Source organism: Spermophilus citellus (genome assembly GCF_964194105.1).
Source record: "Spermophilus citellus genome assembly, chromosome: 7".
Classification (NCBI taxonomy): domain Eukaryota; kingdom Metazoa; phylum Chordata; class Mammalia; order Rodentia; family Sciuridae; genus Spermophilus; species Spermophilus citellus.
The window spans coordinates 164,182,911-164,192,143 of NC_138188.1; the positions used below are offsets into that span (position 1 = coordinate 164,182,911).

The 9,233-nt window shown below is 64.5% G+C and overlaps 1 protein-coding gene and 1 long non-coding RNA gene across 3 annotated transcripts in view; one reads left to right on the forward strand and one right to left on the reverse strand.

Annotated features, from left to right (window-relative positions):
- The window catches only part of TRPM2 (transient receptor potential cation channel subfamily M member 2), a 52,156-nt gene extending 43,607 nt beyond the window's left edge, over window positions 1-8,549 (forward strand). For both annotated transcript variants that reach the window (XM_081301314.1, XM_081301315.1), the window contains 7 exons: window positions 1,515-1,591; window positions 1,838-1,939; window positions 4,306-4,392; window positions 5,202-5,307; window positions 6,583-6,684; window positions 7,770-7,886; window positions 8,414-8,549. In XM_081301314.1, coding sequence (XP_081157440.1) covers window positions 1,515-1,591; window positions 1,838-1,939; window positions 4,306-4,392; window positions 5,202-5,307; window positions 6,583-6,684; window positions 7,770-7,886; window positions 8,414-8,539 — 717 coding nt within the window. In that variant the 3' untranslated portion in view covers window positions 8,540-8,549. The remainder of the gene's footprint in view (window positions 1-1,514; window positions 1,592-1,837; window positions 1,940-4,305; window positions 4,393-5,201; window positions 5,308-6,582; window positions 6,685-7,769; window positions 7,887-8,413) is intronic.
- Window positions 2,794-6,547, reverse strand: LOC308653030. Its single transcript, XR_014022973.1, has 2 exons — window positions 6,019-6,547; window positions 2,794-2,916 (listed from the first exon to the last, which is right to left on the reverse strand). It is a non-coding gene; the product is annotated as an uncharacterized lncRNA (long non-coding RNA).
- Window positions 8,550-9,233: the final 684 nt, after the last annotated feature.

Here is a 9,233-nt window from a genome sequence, read left to right on the forward strand (position 1 = left end):
AGAGTCAGGCATGAGAGAGACACGCACAGAGACAGGTGACCCTGGCACTGGAGAGCCACCCTGCCCTCTCCCACAGGCCCTCGCCCTTCTGGAACATTCCAGGCGGCGACCTGCTCCCCATTCTGCTGTGAGGAGTCCCTCTCACCCCCAGGGTCCTGATGGGCCCACGCCTCACCCTGGGAAGACCCCTCCTGGGCTGGCATGTCAGTGACAGGGCTGGGGTCCCCAGTGCGGCTGTCCCCTGGGACCCTCCCCAGCCCCACACACCACACCTGCTGGGCACACAGGGCGGATTTGGTCCTGCCTGGGCACAGCCTTGCTGTGGGCACCCCAGGCCCACCCTGGGCCTTGCTGTGGGCGCCCCCAGGCCCACCCTGGTTCTTGCTGTGGCTGCCCCCAGGCCCACCCTGGGCCTTGCTGTGGCTGCCCCAGGCCCACCCTGGTTCTTGCTGTGGGCGCCCCCAGGCCCACCCTGGGCCTTGCTGTGGCTGCCCCCAGGCCCACCCTGGTTCTTGCTGTGGCTGCCCTAGGCCCACCCTGGTTCTTGCTGTGGGCACCCCAGGCCCACCCTGGGCCTTGCTGTGGCTGCCCCCAGGCCCACCCTGGTTCTTGCTGTGGCTGCCCTAGGCCCACCCTGGTTCTTGCTGTGGGCGCCCCCAGGCCCACCCTGGGCCTTGCTGTGGGCGCCCCTAGGCCCACCTGGTTCTTGCTGTGGGCGCCCCCAGGCCCACCCTGGTTCTTGCTGTGGCTGCCCCCAGGCCCACCCTGGTTCTTGCTGTGGGCGCCCCCAGGCCCACCCTGGTTCTTGCTGTGGCTGCCCTAGGCCCACCCTGGTTCTTGCTGTGGGCGCCCCCAGGCCCACCCTGGGCCTTGCTGTGGGCGCCCCTAGGCCCACCTGGTTCTTGCTGTGGGCGCCCCCAGGCCCACCCTGGTTCTTGCTGTGGCTGCCCCCAGGCCCACCCTGGTTCTTGCTGTGGGCGCCCCCAGGCCCACCCTGGTTCTTGCTGTGGCTGCCCTAGGCCCACCCTGGTTCTTGCTGTGGGCGCCCCCAGGCCCACCCTGGGCCTTGCTGTGGGCGCCCCTAGGCCCACCTGGTTCTTGCTGTGGGCGCCCCCAGGCCCACCCTGGTTCTTGCTGTGGCTGCCCCCAGGCCCACCCTGGTTCTTGCTGTGGGCGCCCCCAGGCCCACCCTGGTTCTTGCTGTGGCTGCCCCCAGGTCCACCCTGGTTCTTGCTGTGGGCGCCCCCAGGCCCACCCTGGTTCTTGCTGTGGGCGCCCCCAGGCCCACCCTGGTTCTTGCTGTGGCTGCCCCCAGGCCCACCCTGGTTCTTGCTGTGGGCGCCCCCAGGCCCACCCTGGTTCTTGCTGTGGCTGCCCCCAGGTCCACCCTGGTTCTTGCTGTGGGCGCCCCCAGGCCCACCCTGGTTCTCGCTGTGGGCGCCCCCAGGCCTACCCTGGTGCCTGGGGCCCACTTCTTTCAGGCGAAACCCCGAGAATCTCTCTGTTCTGTGCAGGTGGAGTTTGCAATCTATGACCCTCCCTTTTACACGGCCGAGAGGAAAGACACAGCCCTTGTGGATCCCGTGGGAGAGTGAGTGGCCCTGCTCATCCTCCCTAGAGGACCTCCACAGAGGACCCCAAGAATCCACCCGGGCCAGCCTGGAGGGTCTCCCTGCTCACCCCCCAGCGCCTCCTGGCATGGGGCCATGGCCTGTGGCCAGAGGCCCCTCTGCCACCCAGGGCCTGGTCACCCCTGCGGGCACAGGTGGAGGCTGAGCCCAGGCCCTCTGCCCCCACCCTCCTCTCACGGGGACGTGGGCCCTTGTTTTGCTCCCAGTGCCCCGGAGCCTCTGTCCAGGATCAGTTTCAACACCCTGGATGGACCGAGGGACCGCCGCAGCTTCCACGGGGCCTACGCAGTGCGGGACGGGCTCCCCCTGTGAGTGTGCCCTGCCCCGCTGCCCTCGGTCCACCACCCTTGGGGTCCGCGTCTGGTGCAGGGCCTGCCATTGGCAGATGGGGCACTTTCTGGTGGAGACAGTCCCGGACGTTCAGAGCCCCTGAGCTGCAGTCTGGAGACCTCCTTGGTGCCCTCCCGGGGAAGTTCCATGGGGAGGGCCCAGCTCGGCTCGTCCCTGGGTCCCTGATATGACCTCTGGGGACTTGGGTTTATGGTGGTAAAGTGGGGATGACAAATGTCACATGTGAGAAGATAGCGCTGTGCCCCAGGATGGTGGCTGAGGACTCACGTGCAGGAGGGTGCCTTTCCCAGTGTCCGAGGTTGGCACGTCCCCCTTGTGCAGCAGAGGGGGCCCAGCAGAAGGTTCCTGGTAGCCTGTGCACACCATGTGCCAGGCCAGGGCGGGGGAGCTCTTTCTGCCCCGGCAAGGGGCTGGCAGGAGGGACGGGCAGACCCCGAGGGACGAGCAGACCTGGAGGGACGAGGTCTCTAGGAGGTGGGCAGCAGGGGAGCAGGGGCCCTGGACAGGAGGAGGCAGGGCAAGACCGTGGGGGACATTCTGGAACAGGGCAGGTTTTTGCACCGGGAGCCAGGGGAGGTGGCAGGGGACAGGAGGGCACAGAACAGAGATGTGGCCAGGGCTTCCACACCAGTGTTCCACTCTGGGGACAGGCCACAGAGACGGGGCAAAGTGGGACAGGAAGGAGCAGGTGCTGTTGTGGGAAGGTGACAGGAGAGAGCAGGTAGGTGGCCAGCAGAGGTAGCAGGAGCGGGCATCTGTGCACAGGGCCATGTGGAGAGCATGGGCAATGAGACTCGCACCCCAGGCTCACGGCTCATGGCTCACGGTTCACAGCTCACTGTGGAGTGTAGTCCATACACTTTCCCAGAGATGTCTTCTCTCTGTGGCGGTGTGTTCCAGTCCGTTTGTGTTGGTGGTGATAGGACACAGCAGACTAGGCGAGGTTATAAAGAAAAGAGGTTCGTTTCAGCTTGAGGTTCTGGCCCAAGGTCAAGGCCCGCACTGTTGGGGCTTCTTCCTGAGGCAGTGCAGGACACCCGGTGGCCAGAGGCAGGGAGCAAGAGAGGCCAGGCCACTCTCAAGACAGCCGGTCAGCCCTCACCCACCAACCACCAGGAGGGATGAGCGCTCGTCACCTCTTAGCGGCCCTGCCTTGTCCCAATCCTGAAATCCCACATGGGACTAAATCTTGACGTGTTTGGAGGGAAGGAAACATATTCAAATTGTGCCAACCATAGAGATCCACCTGCCCATTTTCTTCTAATAAGTTTTAAAATGAATTTCTTCCACCGAGCCTTTGGTGCGGTGGGGGGTTCCCTAGGAGTGAGGGCGGGCCGGTGTCCACCAGCTTTCGCCATGAGCAGCACCTGAGGCCATCCACTAGGAAGAGGAGGCTGGTTTGGGCTGGTGGTGCCAGAGGGTCCAACCATGCCGGCTGGCGCTCGGCTGTGGGCCCGTGCGAGGCAGTGCCCAGGGGGCAGTGTGCGTGAGTTCAGCTGCTCTCCGGTGACAGGGAGGGAGGAAGGGGAAGGGCCTGACCTCTGCCCTGTCCAGGGCTCACCCCCATGACCTGAGAGCCCCTTGGGCTCCACCAGTGCCACGTTGGGGGCCAGGCAGTGGGTGGGGTGGGAGCTCGGGGACCTCAGCTGAGGGCTTGGTGGGGGAGGTGGGGCTAATGCGGGGGGCTGCTGGGAGCTCGTGGGTGACCCTGTTCAGAGGAGGCTGGGCTGGGCCTTGGGCAGTTTAGCCAGGTGAGCAGCTGCGGCGCCAGGCTGTGTGGGGGGAGGCTAGCCAGGGGTGGGGTCAGTGGGCTGCTTGAGAGCGGGACAAGGGCTGGGTGGCAGATGTGAGGTTGTGCTATGGCTTGGCGGCTCTGGTGCATGTGTCCCTCCTGGTAGGTGGCCCTTCTGGGGAGTTACCTGGACAGGAACTGGTGTGTGAGAGCAGAGGGATCCTGGCCAGAAGGGGAAGTGCCTGGTGCCCTCTGCTGCCCAGGTTGGTGCCCTGTGCTCAGAGCATAGGACCAGCTGTGTCCATGGCCTTTGTCCCTCTAGACTGGCTCCAAGTGTGGAGACCCATTCTCTGTGGTCAGATCCCCCCTTGCCAAGTGGCCACCTATGAATGGGAAGTCCCTGCCTCACCCCTTGGAGGTGCCTGTGGGATCTCTCTGGGCCAGGCAGGTGTGGGCAGGAGCTGGCACGTGGTCCCTGCTGGCTCCACCTGCTGTAAGCTGCCCCCCCACCCCACAAGCTGCCCAGTTGCCCCCTGCCTCGACTGACTCTCCCAGCAGGGGGTGGCAGGCTGAGCCCCCCCTCCACCCCAGGAACCCCATGGGCCGCACAGGGCTGCGTGGACGCGGGAGCCTCAGCTGCTTTGGACCCAACCATGCGCTGCACCCCGTGGTCACCCGGTGAGTACCAGGTCTGGCCAGACATCAGCACCCCAGGGACGTGGTCACCCACGTGCCCATGGGAGGGGCCGCCAAGACACTCCCTGTGTACTCCAGAGCCAGGAGGACGCTTGGGACCAGGCACTTGGGGCGTGTAGGAGGGGTCCGTGGTTCAACATGGACACACCTGAAATGGGGCAGGAACGTCCAGGCCACCACCCTCCTTGGGAAAAGCCCAAGCTGACCCCCTCTTCCCTAGAGGCTGCCCTCAGTCTGGGAGTCCCCTGTTTAGAGAGCCCCCCGGGAGGCAGGCAGAAACCATGGTCAGGGACCCCCACCAAGGAGCAAAGGTCACAGAAACTGGGGGAAAAGACAGTGAAAACGCACATGACCGGCTCCTGCTGACGCCAACACCTTGGAAGGACCACCCTGACTCAGCTGCAAGGACACGTGCTCTGGATGGCTCACAGCCTCAGACTCCTGTAACTGCCCGCTGCTTGTGACCCCGGTCCTGGGCCACCTTCCAGGGCAGGTGCAGGCCGGCCATGACCTCGAGGACCCCCAGGACCCTGGCCCAGGCTGCACTGGGCTCTCGGCAGAATTTGCAAACTGTCGTGGAGCTGGGGAGCTGGGCAGGCTCTCTTTATTGCTGACGGAGCTGGGGGAGGACATTCCCTCAGTAGCTACAGGCTCAGGGCTTCCTCTGGGACCTGGTGCTTAGGAAAGAAGACAGAAGGGGGGCCGCACGCTGCCCCAGCCCTGAAGGCTGCCCCCGCAGCAGGAGGGTGGGTGCTGCCCACGTCCACAGGTGCCAGCCAGCTCCCTTGCAGGTGGCGGAGGAACCAGGACGGAACCATCTGCAGGAAGAGCATCAAGAAGATGCTGGAGGTGCTGGTGGTAAAGCGTCCTCTCCCAGAGCTCTGGGCCTTGCCAGGGGTAAGCTGGGCAGGTCACAGCAGCGGCTGCTCGGTGGCCTTTCTGTCTTGTCACTGGTCCACTGTCCATCCTCCCACTGACGGAACACCAGTCTCCCGCAGTCCCCAGCAGGGACAGCCAGGCTCTGGCTGCGGCAAAGCCCCCTGTGCTCTCGGCAGGGTTGCCTCCCACCGCCTCGTTCTGCAGCTGTGCCTCTGAGTGCCATGGTGTCCCAGGCCCAGGTCCCTTGCTGGCTTGGGGCCCCTTGCAGTGCTCAAGGCATGGGGGAGACGGCTTGTCACAGGCAAGATCGGCCCTCACCATCTAGCACCTGAGCTGAGCCCCAGAGACAGGACGGTGTTGCGCAGGGGCAGGAGGGACATGGCCTCCCAGCTCGGGGGCGGTTCTTGGTTGTAGGGCTGAAGGCTGGAAGGCACCCCAGAGGCCTCGTGGGGATGGCCAACAGAGGCCAGGACTTTCCTGTCCAAGTGGCTCCAAAGTGCTCCAGTTCTCTCCCAGGCCAGCCACCGGCCCTCCCACCAAGTCCCTCGTTATTGCAGGGCTCAGAGGGGCACGTCCTGCCGGGAGGACTGAGCGTGCTCAGGCCCTGGCCAAGGCACATGGTGTCTGGGATGCAGCCCTGTCCTGCAGGACCCCCTCTGCCCCATTTCCTGGGGAGGCTGTGATCCACCTGAGCAAGAAATCATTGAGTTTTTCTGAGCCTGATCTTACCCCCGCCCAGCAGCTGTTTGCAGGAGGCATGTCCAGGCGCATGCCCAAGGCAGCGGTGCTGCCCGGGTCTTCAGGCTGGGACATACACTCCCGGGCCAGGGCCCAGCAGCAGCACCTGAGCTTTCTGAGTGCCGAGAGCCCAGCCTGTGGCAGCCCAGGGGGAGGTGGACTGGGGAACTCTAGCGAATACCAAGGACCGGCTGGCCTGCCCCTGCTCTGGTGGCCAGGATGTGGGAGGCCATGGCATTCAGCTGCCCTCACGGGGAGCCAGAGGCCCACGCACAGGATCCCAAGGCCTGTCCCTACTCCCAAAGGTTGCAGCCCCACCCAGCGCGGCCCTGCTCAGGCTACCAGGGCTCCGGTGCTGACGTGGACGGTGGTTCTGGGCAGTGTCACTTCATCCCGGAGACAGCTGACTCCAGACTGCCAGGCACTTGGCTGCTTTGGCTCCTGGGGGGCTGGCCGGCTGCCTATACTGGGCAGGTGGCCAGTGGAGATGGGCCCCAGGGCCTGGCATCCTGCTTGGATGTCCTGCTGACCAGTCTTCGCCTCCCTCCCTCCCAGGGGTCCCGGGAGCCAGGGGAGAAGCTGCCGCAGAAGCTGAAGCAGATTCTCCGGCGAGAGTCCTGGCCGGCCGTTGAGGACCTGCTGCAGCAGGGGGTGGAGGTCAGGCTGGCCCTGCTGCCCGCCGCCTGTGTGCATGCTGGCCCCTGTGCTCCGTGTGGTTTCAAGGGTGCAGAAGAGGCACACGGGATGCTGGGGACCTGCCCAGCCCTGCCGGGTGACAGGCGGCTCCACTCCCATCCCATGGCAGGCCACTGTGTCCATTCCTCAGAAGCCTCGGTCCCTCTTCACCCTCCGGCTCTCCCTGTGTGCAGATGTGTGCACACTTCTGAAAACATGGGCCATGGCCTCTAAGGCTCGCTTTCCCCGTGACCCGCGATGGTCCTGCTTTTACGTGAGGATTTGCCCTGACCTCACCCTCTCGAGCACCCAGGAGCATTTTCTGGACTCGTGTCTGTCTGCCACTCGCTAGAGCAGTGCTCCTGGGCAGGTGACACCAGCAGCTCCGCGTGGCTTTGCACACAGTACCTGGGATGCGGGGCCTGCCTCCTTTATTTTTTTTACTATTTAAAAATAATTTATTGTCACTGAAGTGACATCCACGTGACTATTGGAACACTAACTATGCAATGCCCTGGCACTTAGCACACTCAGTGCTGGGTGGCATCACCATCATCTAGTTCCACAACAGTCCACCACCCCAAACGGAACCCCACGCCCTCTCGCTGGCAGCCCAGGGCCCAGCCCTGACCACTGCGGCCACCTCTGCCTCTGGCTGCCTGCTCTGGACATGTGTTATGGGTGGGCGCTGCAGCCTGCGGCCCTGGGGTCTGGCCTCTCTCTGAGCAGAGCGTTTTCCTGACTTTCTAGCCTTGAATTCTTCCTAGGCCTCTGGAGGCCCAGCTCAGGCAGGGGACTGATGTCTGGGAGCCTCAGTGCTCGAGGCTGGGAGTGGGCTGGGGAACAGTGAACCCCAAGATGGTGGTCAAGGAGGACACCTGTGCTGGGCAACCCTGCGGGCGGCCCTGAGTAGGCAGCACAGGCAGGCCAGCCAGGCGGGGGTTGCTCAGGGCGGATGGCGGTGCCCAGCGCCTGTCCCGGGAGGCCCCTCTCCCTAGATCTGAGCCCCACAGTGGTGGGCTGGGGTGCCTGGGGTCCACTCACCCAGCTTCTCTGCTGTGCCACAGGTGTACAAAGGGTACGTGGACGACCCGAGGAACACGGACAACGCCTGGATCGAGACAGTGGCCATCAGCGTCCACTTCCAGGACCACAATGACGTAGAGCTGAAGAGGCTGAATTCTGTACGAGGCTGGGCTCCTGCAGCGTGGGGGGTCCCGGCCAGGGTGTGCCCCGGAGTGCCCCCAGGGCTTACAGGGGAGGGGTCTGCCCAGGCCCAGGGCCAGAGTGGAGGCTGCGGGGGTCAGAGTCTTGTCTGGAAGGAACCAAGGGGCACCAGGGAGGCCAGAGAGCCTTAGCAGATGGCCAGAGCTGAGGGGCTGGACAGGTGGCCACAGAGTCCCATCTTGGGACCTGAGTCTTTTGGTGGCAGGAGCCCAGTGACGCTTGAGGATCGTGTCTGGGGTGAGGCTGGCGTAGAGCCCTCCTGTGGGGTCACCGTCCCCTGCACTTGGCTTAGTCCTGCCTATTCCTGACAGGATGAGATTCCTGCCCGTGGGCGGCGTGGTGACCCCTCACGCAGAGTCCCCAGGCCTGGCAGGGGCCGCCCACCTGTGGCCACGCGATGGTTGAGAGTCCCCTGCAGCCGGGTGTGGGGTGCTGGTGCCCCTGGCCAGCTGGGGAGGGACTGACGGCGTGTCTGTCTTTCCAGTACCTGCATGCCCACGACCCCGGGGTGTCCATCCGCTGGCAGGTGGTGGATAGGCGCATCCCGCTGTACGCGAACCACAAGACCATCCTCCAGAAGGCCGCCGCTCTGTTCGGAGCTCACTACTGACCGGCCGCAGGTGGGGCCGGTCCATGGATGGCCCCGTCTCTTGGTGGCCTGTGTGGGCCAACACCTGCTGTCTGAGGCACACGCAGCCCTGGACCTCAGGGTGGGGAGCAGGGCTCCAGTGGGGTCGACCCCCCCAAGGCCACTGTGAGTGGCAGCCAGGGGAGCTCCTGAGCTGGAGGCCCCAGGCCCGAGAGCAGCGAGGCGGACTCGGGGTCCAGGAGCCCCTGCACCCTGTCGGCCATGGTTGCCTCTCCTGGGCTGCCGGCAGCCGGGACACAGGCCCTTCTGGCCACATCACCACGAGGGCACGTCCACCCTGCAGGGCATCAGCCCAGCTGAGCTTCCTGAAGATATGGGGTCCCTGAGCCTCCTCCTGCCAATGCCTGTGAGGACTCAGGTCTACCACGCGGCCTGCGCAGTGGTTTCATTAATGAGGTTCTAGGCATAAAGTTAGTTAGAAGAGATCGAAATAAAACACACAGACCAGTTACCTTATTTATATTGCTAGGTCCGAGACGGCTCACCTCTCTGTTTCCCACCTCTAGCCGCCCAGCAGGGCAGCGAGGATTACTCAGGACTAGCAGGAGAGAGAGAGAGAGCGAACACGCCTGGGAGTAGCCCTTTATTGGGGAACAAGAGATTCAGGGGAGAATTCCATCCAATGAAGGTTGAGGGGGGGGCTGCACTCCAAGGT